We start from the raw sequence: 23,078 nt of genomic DNA, 5'->3' as shown, positions 1-23,078 counted from the left end.
ACCCTTTTGGAGAGCCTATATCCCCATCCAAGAACATTTCTTAGCGGAAATTTTTGAAAAGATTCTACATTTGGATAAAAATATCCAATGGATTGACATTCATACTTCTTAAAAATTCTTCTGCTCATTAATCCTCAAACAGAAGACCGTGATAACCTATTTTCCACTAGAGATTGGGTGAAAGTCACTTGGAACTTGCTACTTAGAAAATTTTATCTTACACTAAGGCCAAATCTATTGCTAATAACATGGCTTAATAGAATATTTCTAGACTATGCTATAGTGAGAACATTTTATTCTCACAAAATGTTTAGCCGTGATACAATTAAGGGAGACATAGAAGGAAAAAATCTAAGGAAATCGAAAAATGACACAGTTTGATAGGGGACCATCAGTCACAATATACAGCAGTGGATCAAAGATTTAGAACCCATTATAAAATCGATAAAGATTATATCCCAAAAAGAAATACAAGGATTTAAAACTGTAAATCAAACCCTCAAAACATGCATCATAATATCTCCATTCCTTTAAGCACCTGACATTGTCGCCTAGGAGAATATATAAGCTAAATGTGGATGGACCATCACATGTGAACCTGGGAGGGGCCACGAGGAAGGAATTTTGAGAGATTATAGAAATGTAATGATCTTAGGAATTTTGCGTTCTCTGATACATAAAAGAGAGGTGCCCAATATGAAAATTGGATACAGGGTATTATTTGATGGATTGGAGTGATGCAATGAAAAAGGAATTAATGCTCTTTATGTGGACTTCGATTCAAGAGAATTATGCCATATGATTAATAGTGATGTCTGTATGATTAATATTGGTGGGACAAGACCAGTGCACATCTTCAACTTATAAAACAGATGCAACATATCTATTTAGAAGGTAATCAGGAAGCCCATGGACTAACTAAACATACATTATGTTACCAAGAAAAAAATCTCTTTTGCAGGACGTCTGACTTGCCACATCATGGACACAGCTGCTATTACATGGGCAAATTGGGGTTGCCATCATTGAAAATGGTAAAACATATTTTAAATCATTATCAAAGCTAATACATAAATGGATATGACAGGAGTTTATGTATATTTCTCCAATTTTATTTCTTCATACTCTTCAGAAAATTTTATGTCCGCTCATTTTTCAAGAAACTAGCTACATTACAATCCCAAAGAAATATGCTAAATGGTGAATCTTAACCTTAGATGTAAGTTTCAGATTAATAAAAAATTGGAAGACTACATGGTATCTCATAAGCCTCGTTGGTGTCTCCATAATTATTTTTAGTGAATTCATATATATATATATATATTTATTTATATAAGACAAATTTTTTTGGTATCCTCTTAGGGGAGCATAACTTTATATCTGAACATGAGGATCAGAGTATGTTTGTTTTAATCTGCCTTGTAGATTGTGTATAATTATATCTCGACAGTATGTTGAACTTGTTGAGGGCTCTTGCAGCCCATATGAGAGTAGCAGATGTTGGATATTGGATGCAGTAATATAGACTTTAGTGCACGATCAGCCATTGAATATGTCTTAGCCCGAGAGTTTCTAACCACCATCATTATCAAAAAACGAGGGAACCAGGACTGGGATTGTTAATCAAGAAGGAGAAAAGAAAAAATATAGAAACCAAGGCAAGCATAAGCTCCAATACATGGGCACCAAATCAACACAACTGCAAAGCCAAATAAAGTGAAGGCCATCAACAGTTTTATCCAATCAAAGATTGTGAAAATGGTAATGTCTGGAACACCCATATACAATTCCCTCCATACTATTTGCAAGAAATTTCAAAAATCAGTCTCTGTCGCCTATTCAAGAACTGCCAACAGCATAAAGCTTTTGTTTCACAAAAAAAGGTCAATGCTAACCCTCTTCAAAGGCAGTAAAGACTGGGCTACTGCTAAGATATGGGGATGCAGCTGCATCTAAATGGACCCCATGTTTTATTTCCAAGTCACACGTTTATGCCCAAATAAGTTTATGATGGTAAATGTAAATGTAAATTCAGATATCGTCAGTTTCCTTATCTTCAAATAGTATTATATATACATGAAAAATGACATGTGGAATATAATCCAAGAAATTTTTAATGGTTTTAGTATGGTGCATGGCTTTTAAAGTTATCTCTAACACTTTTGTGTGTCATTTGAACTGATATATCAAAAAATCTACAATGTGTGGATACAAACCCAAGAGAACTAAGGAGAGGCTTCTCTCAGTGATCTAAATATCATGAGAGCTACTTAACAACGAGCATATTCCAATGATAGTACATCATGCATCTCTCAATGATCTATGCAGTTAGGAGAAAAAATGAGCATAACCAAACATCTGTTCAACTTGCATTAGACATCAACAAGAAGAAGATATTGGTGAAAACTATATTCCAGAATGGTCCCACAAATCAATCATACATAGAAGTCAAGAGTCTATTGTGGGTTATAGAGGCATTGATCCGGATGAACATACGGATTCCATGTAGTGGAAGACTTATAGCGGAATCATAATGACATCTAAAAAATGAAGAAACGAATGACCTGTGCACAAATCACATGTGATTTCTTGGATCGTGAAGCAAGACGAGTTATGCTGCTGATTTGTGCAGTCTCTAAGCATATCCACATGATCCTCGGCATGTCAAACCTCCTTGTTGGCCTTGACGTGCTCTATTCAACCATGGTGGTCGTTGTTATGCCGTCCCAATCACATTGGGAATGGAGTGGAGCTGTGGGGAAAAGAGAGAAGGGGAAGACCCCTGAAAAATTCTGGCCTGCATGAATTTTGTTCAGGGGCTTTTCATATTTATACTAAGTGGTTATTTTTTATAAAAACACCCCAAAATTAAGTAACTCTTCTGTTGTCCAAAGGACAATTTGAGTGTGACCCTCTAGACCCATGTATTATTCTAGTTAATGACTCTAGAAGGCTACTAAGCTTTATTGGCATTTCAAATATTGATTTAACCTTTATTGATTAGTTATATCATCATATAGCTTAATTAATATATTGATTTAACCCAACCAATATGTTGAGTATCTAACCCCTTGGGTGCCTCGCTACACCTCCTTCTCTAGAATATACACAAAATTGTGTATCGACTCACTCATGGTCACCGGGTACACAATGTCCCTCATCCACTTAATGCCACTAGGATGACTTAAGGTATAGTCAACTTTCAGACCCCAATTGGTCATCAGAGATAGTACTGGTGCATTCAGAAATCATCCGAGAACTCCTTTTTGATATTTCAATGCCTTGGCCAAGGACCTCAACGAATCATCTTCCTTGAGCTGTCTCATCTCATATGAAGGGTGGATGGTTCCATGTCGACCACTCAATCATCTTCGTGAAATTCTTGATGAACCCAATGTAAGATTCGTAGGTCATAGTTGATAAGCCGAAAAATCACGTAAAATTACGTGGTCGTTGCGCTTTTTAGACTTATGCAATAAATTTATAATTCCCTTAATTACTAAATAAGAATATAGAGCAAGCAAGGGGTCGATCCGCAAGGAGGCAACAATTCAGAATTTTCAAAATTTTTTATGAATCAAGTCAAGTAATTTTGAATTTTGCAATATTTAATTCCATTAATATTAAATAATATTCTTAAAATAATCAAAATTAAGTAAAACTTAATTTTGATTTCGGTCAGATAATTCCAGATAAGAATATTATTATTATTTTAAGCTCATAAAAATATAAATTATTAATTTCCCAATTTAATAAAATTTATAATAATTTTCAGAATTAAAATTGGGAATTTAATAATCAAGAAAGTGATTTTTGAATTGGAGTTCAAAATGGATGAATTTTCGGTTCAAATTTTATTTTTGGGTTTTTTATATATTAAATTAAATTCCTAAACAATAAAAACCGAAATCTAGAGAGAGAAAAAAATCAAATTAACCTAGAGAGAGAAAGTGAAGAAATTGGGGAAAGCCCCAATTTCGACCCTAAATTAAAAATGTAATGAAGCAGAAATGTCCTAAAATGATTAAGAATTAATTATCAAAAGTCAGATCTCGAATCCAAATCAAAAAGAAGTGCTGATGCATTCAAAACATGAATCTAGGGCATGTACATTTCGCCCATGCCAAGGCGTTTTCGAATCGTTCTAGAAGATGATCAAATACAATTCAGAAACTTACAAATTTGATAAAGAGATCCAGATCTGACGACTTCCAGAATGCATCCTGTGTCCTTCCTGGCCAATTGCTTGGGGAGAGCCTCCAAAAAGTAATTTTCGCCCTTTTAGAGACCTCCATTTAAAGATCAAACCGTCTGGATTGTAGAGGGGGAAAAGACGAACCTACCCTCAAAATTTCAGCCCAATCGGACATGTAGATCTCAAGATATCAAGGTTTTAGTGAGAAAAAATCTGAGCCGTTGGATTTATTTATCTCTCCTCCAATAAGCTTGGAAATGGCGCGTTTTGATTGGCTAGCATGATTATTTCTCGTTTTCCGCTTTCTCGGATCACGCCCTGACACGTTGTTGTGCGCGTCGTCCGCCCGCAATCATTGGCAAGTGATTTCGTCATTTGAACGGCTAGGAATTCTCCACGTCACCCTGAAATAATAAAAACAAAAGAAAAGGACAAAAGGTCTTTTTTTAAAAAAAATATATATTTTTTTATTCTCTTAGCCGTAATCTTTGACCATTCTTCTCTCTTTTATTTTAAATTATAAGCCGCTATTCTTCTCTCTCTTCTCTCTTTAAATATTTTAAATCATAGCCACTTATGTTGACTATTCTTCTCTCTCTCTTCTCTCTTTTATATATTTTAAATCATAGCCGCTTATGTTGACTATTCTTCTCTCTCTCTTCTCTCTATTTATTATATAATAATAACCACTCATTCTCTCTCTCTCTCTCTCTCTTTATTCTTATTTAAATAAATATATCCATTTATTCGCCCGGGCGAATGACGTGGATACTCCTTAGTAAATATTTAAATATATTATAAATGCCAAATAAATAATATATGTGTTATTTAAATATGTAAAAATCATTTCTTGGCTATATAATGGTCAAAAAATTATATAAAAATATGGAAAATTCCAGAAAAATCATGGAAACACTTACCAACCTTTAGCCAAGTATTTAAAACCCTGTAAAAAATATTTATTCACTGAAATGAAGTTAAATTCCATAAAAAATGATAAAAAATCAGAATTAATAATAAAATGAAAGGTTAAATGATCTATCTTTATTTTAATATGATAACATGGAAATATAGTCATTAAAACACATAAATATAATATAAAATTCATTAATTAATCATGTTAATTTGCAAGTTATCAATAGTCAAAGTACAACATTCCGTCCATAAGAAATATTTGGTATCTTAGGTCGAAGGAACACTTAGCCATGACATGAATCAACTTGATTGACAGTTTTCTATAAGATCATTCAAGGATTCATACAGATCAATTCACTGAACTGTTTCCATTAAAGAGCACCCACTATTTATCCTTAGTGTCTCTACTCTAATGGCTATGGAAATGAACATACTCATCATATGAGTGAGGCTAGACAGTACTATTCTATCTTGATACTTTGATGCACTTGTTAAGTATCATTTGAATAGGAATATTTATAACACATGCTTAAAGATTAGTGATCTCCATATTAAGATCTCATCATAATTCACTAAGTCCAATTATGTATTCATGGACTTTATTTTAAGCATAACATGTGCACTATAATGAATATGTTATATTAATTAACATCAAACAAGATATGGAATGTGTGATTGGCTTGCAAGCCACATTGATGGAGGACCATCCAGTCGATCACGCCCAGATCCGTCGCCAGCCACGTCGTGAAGCCCGAGCGAACGTGAAGAATCTACAATTTCACTACCAAGCTTGAGAACCGACATCGTCTTATCGCTTTGCGTCGTGTATCTTTATGTTCTTTCTTTCTTTCGTCATCTTTGGATTATCGGGAGGCCCCTCCTGCGTGAGTACCGGCCTCCCCTCGTGCGTGTTTTATTTTAATTATGTTTTAGTGTCATCTTTAGGGGGAGGAAATCCATGTTGGGCTTCTTCTCCCCCTAAAGATCCCTCTTAAGGGGACAGCCCAATAGGATCTCTCCTTAGATGGGGGTCCGCTTTAACCTCCACAACTGCCACTTCCCCTCTATAAAGAATAGGGAAGAGTGGACGTGGAGGCCAAGCTGAAGTGATTGTTGTCTTGAAAATCTAGATCTCCTTTGTTTAGTGACAGTTATTTTTATGGTTTCATCGTTCTACCGTGTTTCTGAGGAAGAAGAATGAAATTGGCGTTGAAGTTACCATTATTCCTTCTCGTTGTATCTCCGAGAGTTGATCGAGAAGCCAACAAGGCTTTTCCTTCGTTGAACCTTTCGGCCAGTTCTTGTTTCTGGTCCCTCCACATCCAAGCAACAGGAATTCTCCTGAGGAATGATTCATCGGCAGGCTTGAAGACGATTCAACAGACCACTTGCGGTCGGAGTTTGTAACAGTGGAGTAGCGCGGTTCATTTGCCTCCATCCGCCGCTCTGTTGATTCAGCATTCGTTGGAATTGCCGTAGCAGAAGGAGTCGTCGAAGGACGATCATGGCTGAGCCTTACGGTGGGTGTTCTCGATGGAAAAAATCACTAGTTAGTTCAGATCTTTCTCCATTGAGTCCTCAAAGCCGCTGAATGTCGTCAATGCAGCCTGAATCACTCCGTTTCTGGAAGATTAAACCGAGTTATTTTACCCTGAATCTATCGTGGTAGATTTTTTTTTTGTCTGATCGTGGCAGGAAACTTCTATCTGAATCTTCTGCCATAACTCCTCTGATATTCTTTCACGGTAGTGTGGATTCTATCCTTGCCGTGTAAATGTTCGGTGTTTGTGAGCATTCAAGATACTGACTCCGGCTTGTTAGTAAAAGCTCTCGACCTTGCAGTGGGCGATCAAGAGAGAAAGGAGAAGAGAGAAGAAAAGGAGAAGAGAGGGAGAGAGAGGAGACACACGCTTGGAGAAATTTAGATCGTTGTTAACTCATAAGGTTGATAACAATTGGTTGAATATTTATACTGTATAATACGCTATATTTAGTAGTTGCCGTTTATATATCCGTTGTAGGTTGTTACAACGGATATATGAGTTTAAACCGAGATCTAATCTCGACCGTTATAATAGGGGTGGTACACCGATCTTAGCCGTCCGCTGTACCAATCTATAACGTTCTTCTTGAAATTGATCTGGACCGTTATAACCTCCTACGTTATAATCCTGACCGTCTATTGTTTTCCTAGCTATCTTTGAACCTATATTAAATCCTATCATCTAAGTCTCTAGCGAGTATAGTATGTATCATATTCTTACTATCTAATCTTCATTAGCATCCTAACATTTGCCGTCGGCGCTCCTCCGGCCTTCGTCGTCATTGCGAGTCTCCGACTCCTCATTAGTTAGTATATAGTTCGGCGTCAAACTAACTCGGATCAAGGACGCTATCTCGCCGTCACCATCCGCCCAAGAAGTGCTTGCGTCGTCAATCTCGCTCTAATTTCACGGGTTACGGAGTCGAAATTGTCTCGAACTATTCCAATGCTATCGATCAAGAAAGTTCTTGCTGTTGCTTGTTCTACGTGGAAAATATCGACGCATTCTGGTTGCCCTTTGTGAAATTGCTAACAGAGATTCCAGAGCGTACAAAAAAAAGAGATACGAAGATCGATTACGTTGCGTGTCAAAAGGGTCTTCGATTGTCGAAGATTTGATCCTCTCTTGTCGAAGATTTGAAGAGAGCCACGGAGGCCCTGATCGATGCTGTTGACCGGCATATAAGACCGTCGACCCTTTATGTGATTCTCCCACTATGATCACACTCGTCCGGTGAATTGGACCAAAAGAAAACCAGGTCATCAATTCTTCCCCCTTATTTTGCAGATTAATTATCTTCTTCAGTGCCGATAGTTACACCGCTCTTTGCCACGAGTGAATTTGTACCGGAATATAGGAGTAACACGCATGCTTGCACGAGTAGATTCTCTTTGACGGTATTGGAATTTCCCGCTTCGTCGACGGTGTGGACACTCTTGGACGAGAACGTCCCCCACTTCGTCGGCCCCTTCTACCTGGTTAAAATTTCATAAAATCACTGTGTTGTATTTTCACATCATTTCATTGTACGGAAAACCTATTCTCCTAACACTACACGGCATATCGAATTCCGATCATCGTGTTACATCACACATATATTTCCATCACATAGGACAAAATAAGACAAATGAATTAAAAAGATATACCCATAGCTTTGGGTAGAAAACATGAACAAAAAAGCTTTGGTAACGTCATGATCAGGGACATCCACTCCACTAAGCATCAAAAGCTTTGTCTTTTAATTTCCAAGTCCTCGCCACATATGTAACTCTCATTTTAATGATGATTGCCCATGTAAAAATGTATTTTCACCTTCATTTAATGTATTTATTTTAAATATACATATATATTGGTTTGGATTGATAGAGTGGATCTCACACAATGGGAACCTTAAAGTTAAGCGAGTGACTGGCCAAAGTAATGAATGGTGTGACTTTTTGAAGACTTCAATAAAAAGACTCTACGTAGTGATAGATTAGGGAAAAGACAGACTTCATGGTGTATTATGTATGATACGATCAATATCTAAAAAAATAGGATAGCTAAATATTAATGTAGAAGGAAACTTTTTTATATATATATATTACCTGATTGGCTTCTAAGAATGGATATCTGGCGTTGGAAAAATTGAATTTCTGCATGTAGTAGAACTCAAAAGTCCTGCCATATCATGCAGAAAGCACACTAGCTTGCACCTTGGAGGAAACGGATGCCGAAAACCATTAATGCTTCCACAATCAAACACCCACAATACGAATACACTGTGAACAGCCCCAAACCAACTGAAATGTCTAGAGTAGAGGGTCTTGCCCAACCTTGGAGGAATGAAGTGCGAAACGTTGCATAAAAAGCGCGTAAGAGCTTGACTTTTGATCATACCAGAAAAGAATAAAGAAGGAATTTATTAAGAAACAGAAATGGTACTTACTTGACCAGCTCGTTTAGAGGTGGTCTATTGGGTATATCGAAGCAAAACCAGGTGAACCACATGATGGAATACCCAAAAAATTATGAGGACAAAAGTTTGGCACAATGAGAGGTATATGTCTAAAAATCAACTACAAACAGACCTGTAAAAGAATAGGATACAAAAAATCATGCAAAGAAATATAAGAAACAAATCCAAGATGAAGCCAGATAAATCAGGCAGCTTCATTAATTATTATGAAAACATAAATACTTCACGAATCATAAACTAACAACCCGGTGGTAACAACATTTTTAGTAGGTATATTCGACCATCTTAATATATTTATTTGCATTCAATTGATTTTCCATATGTGTAATAAACTATATTTTGTGAATTTTTAGGTATTTTTAAAAACTTATCTGATTTTATATTCTGTAATAAAAAATTGAGTCAAAATATAAATTTTCTTGATTTATGTGACAGCCTCTTCATGAGGATATTCCTCTTATCACTCAAAATACATATTTATTTATATGTTTTGGACTTATATTTGATTTAAATGAATTAAGTAATTTTTTTCTGGGTTAATCATCTACCATGCCATGTGTTATTATCTGAATTCTCAAAAGGTGACGAACCATCATTTTATGTAATGATTAGGTCGTTGATCTGTGCCAGAAAGTGTCATTATGGCATCAAAAAAAGAGGAAAAAAAATTATGACTTTATTTTTTAACTTTAAGCACCAAAGATGCAGGGTCGGCCACGTGTGATACACAAGCAAATCCTTGCACACACGTGGCATGATTTATGATGTGGTACCCATGTGGGGATATTTGAGTGGCAAAAAAATGGAACATGTGGACATGTCAGGCACTGATTCAGTGTCACATCCCATGTATCTTATTTATTCATCGTTATTCATTTTTCTTGTCTTTTTCCTCTAGGAACATGTGGTGGAAGCATATCCATTTCTAGAGAATGATGAGGGAGAATCTGGACCCATCAGTGCATTCAATGCTAGCGATAAAGACAAAGACTACCAAGCGATGCCACTGATGAGAGAGAAAATTTTGTTTTAAGTCAACATCTAGGAACCATCCAATTTTAAGGCTTGATATCCAATGGTTCAGATGCTGGAGAAAGTTGAAAATTTGAGGGCATCTTTGGTTTTTTCTCCTCCACCTATCCATAGAGCGGGATCTATAAAATGAGCCCTCAATATTTGTAAAAAAATCATTCCTTGGTTCCTCCTAGATAGGCTGATCGAAAGAGAGTAAAGTTTTTGAAGACCCATTGAGGTTTTATTGGTGCCTTGAGTGTGTGGAGAAGGTCAGTAGAGAAGTGGAGAGGCTGATCTGCGTTAGAGAAGAGCCTCCATCCCAGATTAATCTAGGTATCTAAGGTTAGTCTCTTGTCTTAGATTTTCATTCTTCACCACATACGTTACTTAGATCCATATTATCTTCTTCCTCATTTCTTTTCAACCGTCTTGATCAGTCATCCTATCCTACTTCCTCCATCTTACATCTTGATTTCAGACTCATTTAATTATCAACCCTAAATCATCCATCCTATCACATCCTTCTTTCCTAATTATCTCATTCCACCATCATCTTATAACATCCTTTCCTACTGTACTTGCTTTCATTTCAACCCCATCTATCCACATCAGCCTACTTACCAGCCCTATTATTATTCATATTTTCATCATTTAACAGATATTATCATCCCTTTTTGTCTCTCCACTTTCATCACATCACTACTTTCCACACTATACATATCTCTTCTCATCCCTCTTGAATCATCATTTAAAGAGCATTATATTACTAAGCTCCATTCACTGTGGAAAGGACCCATACTCATTCACTATGTAGTAATATTATGTAAGCATTGGTTTATAAACTTAATTGAATAAACTCAAAATCATACAACGGCATGTTAAACCATAATTTCTGAGTTTATCACCAAGAAAGAGACACCTCAGTAGGTCATTGTAAAGATGGGCTTAAAAATAAAAAATATATTTTTATATTTACACACACATATATATGTTGAGAAGGAGCAGAGAGGAGAATGAGATGACAACAATATGGGAAAGAGATGTACAAAGAGATCTGGTAGTAGTAAGACAGATCAATGGAGAGAGTGGAGAGGAGAAAGAGGTGGCCAAAAAATGGATGAGAGACAGATAGGTACAAAGTGAAATGGAGGTAGATTTATAGATTTAGGTAGAGAGAGAAGGGAGCTAAAGAACGGTGAGATAGGGGAAGAGACAAATAAACACAGAGATATGGAGATAGATAATTATATAGATGCTTATTCACATATGAAGTTCTTGGCCAAATGAATACCTTCAAGGAACCCAGAAATGTTGTTTTTTATTAAAAAGATAGAGAGAAAGGGAAAGACACAGAATGAAGATATATGGCCAGTCTCTGCATCAGCTTTCGCCTATTTATACACTGCACTCTTTCATCAATTCAATTTTTTTGTATAAAAGTGGCTACACACCAGTTCTGGGAAAGATTTCCCAGAGTGTTCAACACAGGACATCAAGCCTCTAATTAGTGACAATTTTTAAGGAACAATATTTCTGCCTCGATCAAAAAATAGATTGAATTTAGTGTTATATTTGCTTATTTACAATTAAGGAATTCCTTTCTTTTGAGTGAACTCATCAACTTAAAAATATGTACAGGGCACCAATCATTGAATGGGTTTTCCTGCTGCATGGCCCGATCAACTGAAGAAGAAGAAAACACCATTAAACAAAATATTGAACTCAATAAAAGGTATGCATGATCAAAGAAAATGCCAGGATTTTGAGTGTCAATACAATCTGGATGATTTAAAATCAAGAAAATTGCTGAACCCTTGTTTTGGAGCCTAAAATTTTGAATTAAACCGCCAATTGGAGACTCAGAAAGCTACAAGAAGAAAACTACAAGAACATTGGATTCAAGATTCACTAGTCACTTAGCAGTAATTAAGTTTAATTCACCAATCTACCCTTCCTGATATTTAAATAAAGTCAAGAAATAGTCGTCATATATGATGAAACTTTAATACAAAATAAACTTATGAAACGTTTTCCATGCATGACAACCAACCATGAGAAATTCAGCTCTCAAGTAACAAAACGAAGAAAAAATCAGAAATCCTATCTTCAATTCTAAAAAAAAATAAAAACGAAAAACAATGTGCCTACTTTAGGAAATTATGCATCATTATAAAAGGATAGAGTAATTGCAATGCCCTTTCTGTTCTTCGAATAAAAAAAATACTGACTAGAAATAACTTATGCAAGAAAAACAACTGGATTGAGGAATTAATGATAAACTTTGAGTTCTGCCAACCTGGGGACTTGGAAGGAACCAATAACAGGAATCAGATCTTTTGCTCTGGCGACAATCGCATGAGTCGGAATCTGTTCAATGGCAGTCTCACCCCCAAAACTACCATCTGTTTCGTGTAGCACACCCAAATTCATCCAAGCATGAAAAGATATCTGCCAAGAGCACAAAACTGTCAGGAAAATCCCTTCCAAAACTTTAACAATTACTTAACACCACCCCCTCCGAGAAAGTAGTAAACCACCTTAGATTTTGCCCAAAGAGGAGTTATCACTGTGTGGGTCCAAAATTCAACTTCAGAGATATACAAATGCCGCCTTTCTTCAGGAGAAAAGACCGGTTTTGAACTGAAACCTCTTCTTCCTCTTTTCTTGCCATACATGTCACTATCATCAATTCCATCTCTTCTTATTTTCTTCTGACAAATATCCCATTTTCGAGTCGCCTCGACGACTACTTCAGCATCATCAACCGTGTCAGGGAGCACATATTGTATCAGAGAACCAGAAGGACAAAACACCAACAGATTGAATTCTTTTCTAAATCCGGTAAGTTGTGTGCAATCATGGAAAGCCGAGGCGATGATGCCGGTAAACACACCAGCCCGACCTGTGGCTGCTACCATGCCATTCATAGTGCTTCGCCACCAATTTTCATTCCTTATCCTGCTGAAGACAGAAAGAGTGATTGGAAGAGAAGAATGAATGGTGCTCCTGCCAGGCGACTCTTGATCATTTGGGTGTTTACAGAGAAGTTTGAAGTTTTCTGGGGACTTTATTGCAAATAGATGACTAGTTCCTCGCGCTGAGCTGATCATGATCCATTGGCTGTCATTACTGAAGCTGATGTCCTGAATAACCTGAACCAAGATAAACAAACTGCATCATAAACAAGGGAACTGCTCATAAATATACATCAATGTCTAGAAAAAAGAAACATAGGAAGCTACTGCATTCGTCAGCCCTCGCTGTAATCTGTACAGATGAACATATGAGAGTCTCGTCTCAGATCCTGGAGAAGATGACAATATACAGAAGACGTTTATATTATGGCCAAGAATGGAAGCTGTAGCTAGAAGGGTTCCACTTGGGTCAAAGCATAGTGCAGAAATGGGCCCAGAATGGGCTTTAAACTGCGCTAGGACAGATTTTGAAAGAACATCTCGAACAATAACCTAAAAAAGACATGGAAACACAAAAATGAGAATCTCCATTCGAAAGGGAAAGAAGCAAAAGAGAGATAAGCACCAGTTTTCAAAGAGAGAGAGAGAGAGCTATCACCATTCCAGAGCTGTCATCATCTTCATGAAAGTCATTCGCCTTCAAGATTGGATCATTGCCTTGCGTGCCATCTGGCAGTAGCTCAGAGCAGTATTTGGATAGCTTCTTGTAACCGATATGTCCAAGCTTTGCCAATTTAGAAACAACGATGCTAGAGCTTGACGAGCTCGAGAGGCTCCTGGCCGGAGAGAGATCCTCTGGACTTACTCGCCTCCCATCCAGAACCACAGCAGGGCTCCCACTGTATGCTAGCCACCTCGGGCCCAAAGCCAGAGGCACATTGGCTACACTTCCAGAGATAATTGACCTCGACGGCACTGGGTTTGAAAGGATAGTATATTCCTTCTTAAGGTTCAATGCATCAAAGCAATGTATCTGCAGAAAAAAATGATTTTGCCTTCACTCAAAAGAAAATTAACACAAAAGACAGATAACTAGAGATCATCATCCTCGATTAACTATGATGACTCATCATAGTCCCTCTCCTCATCATTTTTTTGCACCAGGCTGATGGTGACAATAACAAAGTCTTCATCATCATCATCATCATCAATCATCTGCTTCTTTGGATGACAGTGAAGAAATCAACATCGACAGCATCAAAGACAATTGTGATGATGATGATGACTAGTTCTTCGTGGAATACCAAACCTAACCCATCATGAGTTATCCCATACTCACTTGGTTGAATTGTGCAATAGCCACAACACGAATACCACATCGTATAGCGTACACAGCCGACGCGAAATCTATACTGTGAACATAGTTGTGGGCCTTCAAAGAATAGAACTGGACAGAGGAAGGATTCTGGTCGAATTCACTGGTAGATGATCTATCGCCAACAATAGCAACCAAGGGCCGGATGTCAGAGAATAAATCTTCGTGTGGTACAGCTTTTGATGGGTTTTTGAGCATTTGGAGGAAAGAAACCCGCCCATCATGTTGAGATACGAGCTGATGAACATCATCTCCCTCTTCGACATCCCAGACCTGGAACCCAGAACTAAAGCCTAGAAGCAAAACCTGATGAACGGCCTCACCCTCCACTTCTAACTTATCGAATCCAGCCCATTTAACCTGAAAACAGATGAGACGTCAAGAGAAACTAAACAAAAAAATTCCTTTTTAAGGTTCAGAATGGTTCAAATTTAGAGAACTTCTACTGACGATACAAGGAAGATTCAGAATAAACCCAGATCTTAGTCTTACACAATTCGATTTCTTCAAATTATTCTGTTAAATTATGACTCAAAAAATCATCGTTTTTAGCAACTATTTTAATCAGAGATAGCAAAGTCTGTGGTAGCAACCAAATGAGAAGGAGCTGCTCCATATTACAAAGAGTTAAAAATACAGACCCAAGACAAGATGCACAAAAAATAACTTCCAGTCTCAGAAAGGCAACTTTTATTTAGCGCTGTTAACTTTTAATCTAAAGGCCAACCAACTCAACTTGAGATAGAGAACGAAAATCAGAAGGTATCAACCGATTGGATAGGGAACGCAACATATAGGCAAGATACCGTTAAATTCATTGAAATCGGTCAGAATTCAGTTGGGTTCTCGCATAAACGGACGATTAAGTTACAATAATAACAATAATGACCTGCTACACATGTAAGAAAGAATACACATGTAAGTTACAAAATTTGATTTGATGTTGTTACTTTGTGTTTTAAATGGCCATTTGAAGCAGAGAAAGAAATCAGGAGGTATCAACGGACCGGAAAGGAACTCCTAAATATAGGAAAGAGTTTGTCTTTCCTTACCTTGATCGAGATACGAAATTCATTGAATTCTATCCGAATTCATCTGTGTTATCGCACAAAACCGATAAATTAAGCAAAAAGAATTCAAATCAATCACCTGATCCCCTTCGCCACCGCCGTCGCGCTCAAGAATTGACGAGGCAACTGCCGCCCCCGCAGATTTCACAGTCGATGCAACGTTGGAAGCTCCAGAAGAGACGATTCTCAAGTACCCAGAAACGTTTCTGAGCGAGAAAAAACCACCTCTTTTGCCTGAAGACGCCTCCTCGTTCCTCATCCCTTTGCAGAAATCCTCGGCCAGAAAGAATTACAAACCCAAATAGACAAAGATAAGATGATTCGAACCCAGCACCGAAGAAACAGATTGAAAGAAATTATGGGTAACCCAGTTCTAGGAATTTCGCACATTCCCCCAAATTTCCTTCAGACGATGAACTCCCTGGACGAAATCTCTGTTCTACGTCAACCCATCTCGCTACAGATGAGGGGGAAGGCGTAAGGACGTGGGGAAGAGATGGAAGCGCGTAGAAGAGAAGAAAAATCAAATTTCTATTGCGAATGCAGTGGAAAGGAGACCCATTTGGATGAGACACTCCAACGGCTTCTTCCTCTCTCTGTCAAAAAAGGGTTCCAACGGGCGGGCCCAACTTGAGTGTAATGGGGAAGAAGATGGAGATAAATATTTATACTTTCCAAAGAGAGATACATATTATATAATAAACAAGTGGTTGGCCCAATCAAAGGGATCAAATTGTGGGTACACAAACTGGACCTCCCCAAGAGGACAATTGTGGGCCTTGTCAACCTCGGGTCGGGTTGGATTGGGTCGGGTAAACCTGCTTGACTCGAGGGTAGACCTCGAGTTGGGTCGGGTCGGATTCGGTCAGGTTGACTCGTCGTTAGACTTCGAGTCAGGTTGGGTTGGACCGGGTGGGGTAGGCCTACTTGACTCGTCGGTAGACCTTGAGTCGGGTCGGGTCAAATCGGTTTGGTTCAGATTGGGTTGGTTCGGTCTGCTTGACTCATCGGTAGACCTCGAGTTGGGTCGGGTCAGATTGGTTCAGTTCGGACTTGGTGCGGTAGGCATGCTTGACTCGTCGGTAGACCTCGAGCCGGGTTGGCGATAACTGGATCTCCCCAAGAGAGCAATTGTGGGCCTTGTCTACCTCGGGTCGGGTTGGATTCGGTCAGGTAAACCTGCTTGACTCAAGGGTAGAACTCGAGTTGGGTCGGGTCGGATGCGGTCAGGTTGACTCGTCGTTAGAATTCGAGTCGGGTCGGGTTGGACCGGGTGGGGTAGGCCTACTTGACTCGTCAGTAGACCTTGAGTAGGGTCGGGTCAGATCGGTTTGGTTCAGATTGGGTTGGGTCGGTCTGGTTGACTCGTCGGTAGACCTCAAGTTGGGTCGGGTCAAATTGGTTCAGTTCGGACTTGGTGGGGTAGGCGTGCTTGACTCGTCGGTAGACCTCTAGCCGGGTCGGCGATAACATGATAAATGCATGTATGTTTTCATATATTTTAGATGTTTTTGGTTTTATTAATTTAGAATTTATCATGGTATCACTCGAATTAATTAAATATTTATGCACTAGCTATAAAGAAGTCAAGAATTGTAGTACTGATGAGTATTCTATAGTTTTACATGTGTAGAAATTTACAGGAATGAGACGATGGTAACTCTTAAATCGTTGGAGAATTTTTGTGAGCTTAGTGATTCTACAAAGGGGCTTGAAAGGATAAAGTGGAGTTGTGGACCTTAAAAAGAGAAATCTGGGGAGGACGGGCAACTACCTGATCTGCCCATTGGGCTCTCAAAAGCCTTGTAAAGAAAGAAGCTAAAGATTACAAGGGGGAGCTCTCAACCAATGGTGAAAAAAGAGGCAAAATAGCGAGAAAATAAAATATAAAATGCCCAAAAGGGTATTTTTAATTCTCCCTATGTATAAATAGTCTTTTTCTCCCTCATTCCCCTCATTCTGGACGTGCTCTAGCAAGTGACTGGCCAGCAATTCAGGGCACATTTCAGAATCTAGGTTGTTCAACCTGCTTAATTAAAGTTTATTGAAGTTTTATCTTAATCCCATCTCTTGTTTGCATTGAAAAATGCTTGATCCTGGAATAATATAAGGATCAGACTTGAGAAGAAGCATTGAGGGCTCATTCAACTTGCTTTGAGGTATTAGGAATCTAGATTTACATTTTCCCCATCATTATCTCTCCATTTACCCTTAAAATCCATCACTTTCTCACTCTAACAACTCATTTTCCCTGATTTCTCTCTCTATAGACCTCCATCCATATCCCAAGTTCATCCCTTCAAAATTTCATAAAAGCTCCTTCATTTGCACCTTCAAATTCCATCTCAAATTCCATCTACCCCCTTCTTAATTTTCTCTCTCTATCTCCATATTTCAGAATTTTCTCTCTAGAATTTCTTATCTCTCTAGAACTTCATCCATATCCCTTATTCATCCCTGAAAATTTTTAAAAAAATTTCCTTCAATTACACCTTCAAATTCACTCTCAAATTCTCTCTACACCATTTATTCATTTTCTCTCTCTCTCTCTCTATCTCTTCATTTTCTCTCTCTATCTTCTCATTTTGACCTTTTCACTCTCTAAAATTTTTTATCTCTCTAAAATATCTCCCTATCTCTTTAGATCCTCAAGTATTCCCCACTTTGAATCCCAAAAAAAATCACATTTAAATATCAATTTTTATCTCTTTCAAAACTCAGATTTTCCCCCTCATAGCTGCCGCCATGTGGTGTCGTGCAGCATTTGTGTGGCAGGGGTAGCTCTCTGCCAACCGTTCTGCACGCAGGTAGCGCATGAGACCACAGGGCACAGGGTAGCATTGTGCAGGACTTTGCCAAATTGGTTAAGTCCTGACCATATTGGGTCAATCCCAATAAGGCTTAGCCCATTTAGCTGTCTTGACTTAGTCACATTGGGCTGAACGTCAGTAGGCTGACCCACTAAAACCAGCCCTATACAGGCCACACCAGGCCCGCTGGTCCATCCGGTCCACCGCCGTTGCCGCCACTCCGCAACCACTGCACTACTGTCACCGTTCTGCCATCGTCGCCGGCGTTCATCGTAGTAGGTAAACTTTATATTTTTAGAATAAAAAGTATTTAAAAAATGAGTAAAAATAAAAAAAGGAAAAACTAATTTATGCATTTAAAAATTCCAAAAAATAGGAAAATTCAGAAAATTTGTATAAACAATTTTTATAGTGATTTTAACATCAAAACAAATTCTAAAAGAAATCTCTAACTCTCGTTTTTTAATATTTCTAATTGTTTTTTGTGTAAATTAAATTACAAAAAATTCTAAAAATATTTGTTTTGATTTTTGTTGGTAAGAAAAATTAGGAAAATTAGTGTAAAACATTTTTTGCATTTTAATCATTATTTCAGCTTCAATTTAAATTATAGGAAATTATATAAACAACCTAAAAATCCAGAAAAATTCCAGAAAGGGTATTTTTACTTTTAAAATCATTTTTTCATCCCAAGCTTGAGAAAAATTCTGAAATTAAAATTTTTCCTCTATGGATCGACTCCTTACTTGCCCTATATTAATTAAAGAGTATGTAAGTGAAAATTTCATAAATATTGTTGGTTAATTTTGAATTGAAACAACGACATAAAACCCCTAAATTTGGACTTATTAGTCGGGTAATATTGGTTTGGTTTGGATTGGATAGGTAAGTCCTGCTTGACTCATTGGTAGAATAGGACAACCCATCCAAGAGGGCAAGGTGTGGGCCCTAGTCAACTTGAAAGTAAAGTGAGAAGACACATATTGGGCGTAATTGTGTGTGTTTAGTTGTCTTTGGCTTCGGTCAACCTAATGTACCCATGGGTCAACTAAGCCTACAGGCGCGCAAATATGGAGGGTTTTGGTTAGCTTTAAGTCAGGTCAATGCCCATCCAGGACCAACCATCTGACCTTGGCCAGGCTCATGCCGAACCATAAAAGCGCCAAAAAATTGCTCATCTAGTTTGTATCAAGCTTGATTGATAAGAGGCAAACAGATGGTGCCACGAGAGAGAGAATGTGTGTTATGATAAAAGATCTTATATTTTTTGATTTTATGTAGCCAAAATATAAGCAAACACATAAAAAACAAAATATATCAGAAGGTATCTTTTTCTCTTGATAACACTATGTTTTATTGTTTAGCTTTGTAGAAGAACCAATGGAAAATGAAGGTAAGGGGAGAAATATGACCCTAAATTAGATAATGTTAGGGTTCTAGTTTCTTTCCATGACTTTACTAAAATTAAGTTCAGAATACACATCCCATGATGAACTCCTTCTGGACAAAAGGAACCGCTTGTTTTGCTGGGTTGTATTTCACTAAATATTGTTTGTCTTTAGTTCAGATGTTTGCATATTTGACGGTTTTATCCGGTTTATATGCTGGAGTAATTATATTAAATTATAAAGGAAATTGTAGATGCAAAATCACTTTCAAAAATAGGCGTTTTTATAAAAAGAGAAAATAATTTTATCCTCGAGCTGTGACAATGTTTAACCATTTTTAATTCAATTTTTTTAGAAGGAGAGCATAGTGGGTAAGTAGAAATGATACTCAGGAAAACATATCATGATATCACTCATTTGGAATATTAAAGGTATCTAATCATTATAAATGAGAAATTCAGAATGACCAAATAGTGGAAATCTGGGGCTTGATCTACTACTTTATTCCTTTTTATGCTAAATAAACATTTGTTGGTATGCTTTCCCACTGGAATAGTAAAATATAATATAATTTTTTGATTCAAGGAATGAACAAAAATGGCTGAGTTTTTGAATCATACATTTTTTTGCATTCTCTCTCTATCTTGTGCCCTAAGTTATTGTCTGGGTCTTACCTTTATAATATGTAAAAATTCAATTCTATCATGACATATATGTTTAGGGTTTTGTTGTTCCCTCAATAATAATCAGAATATGTATATTTATCTTGTTTGTAGAATCTCCACCCTATTTTGCTTCTTGCATTCCGCAACTCATACCCCCAGATTAAATTCAAATTAACGCAGTGTGGGCTGAATTGTCCTTCTGAATAATATTCTAGAAGCCCGTTTGACAAACTCTCACCAAATAGCCCGTTTGGTGGCCTCATAAGCCCACTCTCATGACCATGTAACCTGTAATGTGAATATAATAAATTGAAAATATTATGAAATAAATAGAAATAAGCCTTCTAAATATATATTGTTACTAAAAAAATGATTTATTTATGAATACATTCAAAAAACGTAGCAATATTCATTAAAACTAAGAAAATCATTTGAACTTACGGAAAGTAAAATATTTTTGGCTTTATTTTATGAACAATATGTCCATAATTCATTTGAGCTTGCCTTAATAAACCCAATTTCATGGGTTCTAATACCTCAATCATTGGAAGTAATTTAAAATCTATTTCACTTAAATATCACTAAATTTGGAAGTTTGTTTATGAATTTGTTTGACGCCAACATGAGTTTGTTTATGCATTTGGAAGCGTGTTTATGAATCTATATCATATTGATGTGGATCCAAGGAACTAATTTTTTTTATTCCATGGAAATTTTAGCCTAAAAACAATTTCTAGGTGTGAGATTAATTAGAAAAAGTTTTCAGAGAATGATGCGAGTGAGGTAGAGAATGAGGGGTATACGGTGAATGCCGAGTGAGTTAACGATAAAAAAATGATGAGAAGGTGGTCAGATGTGTTTTATAGGGTATATGGAGGTGACATGATGATGTGAAGTGGTAGTTAAATTAATCCAAGCTAAGGAAAAGGTCGAGAAAGAACACCATAAAGCGAGGATACTAACCATACATCCTTAGTGTCCACCAGAATCATTGCATTTTGTGAGTGCAAGTAAGCTGCCCCTCTTTTGTGTTGCTTCTTCCCACACTCTAGAAAGCAAGTTAAAGGATGAATACGATGATCCACAACTCTATTTATAGAGTAGAGGGAATGGATGGAAAAAGGGGGGAGGGGGAGTAAAGATGAAGTATCCATGAAAATTTGAGCTCGATATGACCTTTGGGTCATCAGATATCAAGCTTTAAATTGGATCAATCCTAGCCGTCTGATAAGCCAAAAATAGGGGTAAATTTTTTCAATTTAAAACCCTTTTCGTTGTCAATTTTAGCTTGTACAATAAAATTTATAAAAACTCTACTTAAGATGTGTAGTGATAAGTACGAGTGTCGTTGAAGGGAAGCTAGTAAGGAATCCAATTGATGTTCTTCTTGAATAATTTGAACCTGATTGGGGTTAATTTAATCTTCAACAGAGATTAAATCACCCTAATTAGATGAGAAATTTGGAAAGGGGGGTAGAAGAGATGAGAGGAGTAGATGAAATAAGGGGCTCTAAGTTGAATTAATTGATCCAATTGAAAGGATCAAAGAATTCAATTAGAGAGATTAAGAAGAAAATTTAGAAGTGTTTTGGTTGGTTCTTTAGGTTTGAAAATTCAGTAATAACTACTCTATTGGATAATGAAATGGAAAATTTAATATCCAAGAATGTTAACCCTTTTTATAAGGCTTTTATAGTTTTCTTTTATATGAACTTGGAATAGCTAGGAAATCTCTCAATTTCTCCTCTAAATCCTAGTCAGGGCTTGTACATTCAGCTCAAGCCAAGCAATTTAGAAGTTCAGACAGGGATCAAGAAGAAAGATTAAGAAATTCAACTAACAACATCCAAAATACACCAAAAGTTCAAATACAAAGAAGGAAAAAGTACCAAATAGGTTGATCCAAGCTGGAGCTCCTCTCTGTCTTGCAGCTGTGATAGAGCACCATCAAGAATGAGCTCCCCCTCTCAAAATTTAGCTTTTATACTTAGGTTACATGGTCAAAATCTTCATTTTACCCCCGTCTAGTAATTTATTTTTATCTATCAATGTAGGCTTGATCTGAATAAGCCAACCATACAGAGAGAAAGAGGGAATCAAGACGAGCAAATCCATAAAAAATATCTCAATCGGACTTCAGGATCAAAAGTTATTAATAATTAAATTTTAAACCAATTTAAGCCATTGGATTTAAATTCATTTATTTATTCATTTGTTTTTTTAACACATCATGATGTGCCGTCCTCTCATTGGCGGGTGCATTTTTAATTCTCTTTTTTGTAGAAAAGCCCTTTAGAAAGCTTGGAATTGCTGCTGAACGATGCCCAAAAATAATTTTGTAAATGCCCCTTGAGCATTCTCTCTCCTCTGATTTATCATAAAAACCATTAAAAAATAGTAAATAATTGTAATAAAACCCTGTAACTGTTTAAATAATAGATTTACGCCTGCATACACGACCGAGAGCTGTTTTTTAGGGCATAATTGCAACTGAAATTTACGAAAAAGCCCCTAGAAGAGTAGAAATGGCTTTAAAACTCATTTTCTCATTATAAATATATCCTTTTCCTCTTTAAAAATTCATTTCTCACTTAAATAAATCTCAAAAAATCCAATAAAATCTTAAATAAATTCTAGAAAATTCCATAAAATTCTGGAAAATTCAGTATTTCATCCCCATAATAATTGAACTCAAAATTAAATTTTAAACCTGCCATTTTCATTTAAAA

The 23,078-nt window shown here is 36.9% G+C and overlaps 1 protein-coding gene across 2 annotated transcripts; it reads right to left on the bottom strand.

Annotated features, from left to right (window-relative positions):
* Positions 1–11,640: 11,640 nt before the first annotated feature.
* Positions 11,641–16,100, bottom strand: LOC144716484 (autophagy-related protein 18f-like). 2 transcript variants are annotated; one of them, XM_078591604.1, is made up of 7 exons: positions 15,566–16,100; positions 14,723–14,776; positions 13,700–14,074; positions 13,369–13,593; positions 12,664–13,278; positions 12,423–12,574; positions 11,641–11,809 (listed from the first exon to the last, which is right to left on the bottom strand). In XM_078591604.1, exons 1-7 carry the CDS (start codon positions 15,743–15,745, stop codon positions 11,806–11,808), a joined length of 1,605 nt encoding a protein of 534 aa, XP_078447730.1. In that variant the 5' UTR covers positions 15,746–16,100; the 3' UTR covers positions 11,641–11,805. The 2 variants fall into 2 exon arrangements, with proteins under 2 accessions (XP_078447730.1, XP_078447729.1); XM_078591603.1 differs by having other exon boundaries at positions 14,381–14,776; positions 15,566–16,098.
* Positions 16,101–23,078: the final 6,978 nt, after the last annotated feature.

Source organism: Wolffia australiana, chromosome 2 (genome assembly GCF_029677425.1).
Source record: "Wolffia australiana isolate 7733 chromosome 2, ASM2967742v1".
Classification (NCBI taxonomy): Eukaryota; Viridiplantae; Streptophyta; class Magnoliopsida; order Alismatales; family Araceae; genus Wolffia; species Wolffia australiana.
The sequence above is the reverse complement of the archived record's forward strand: the minus strand, read 5'-3'. Positions and strand labels throughout refer to the sequence as shown.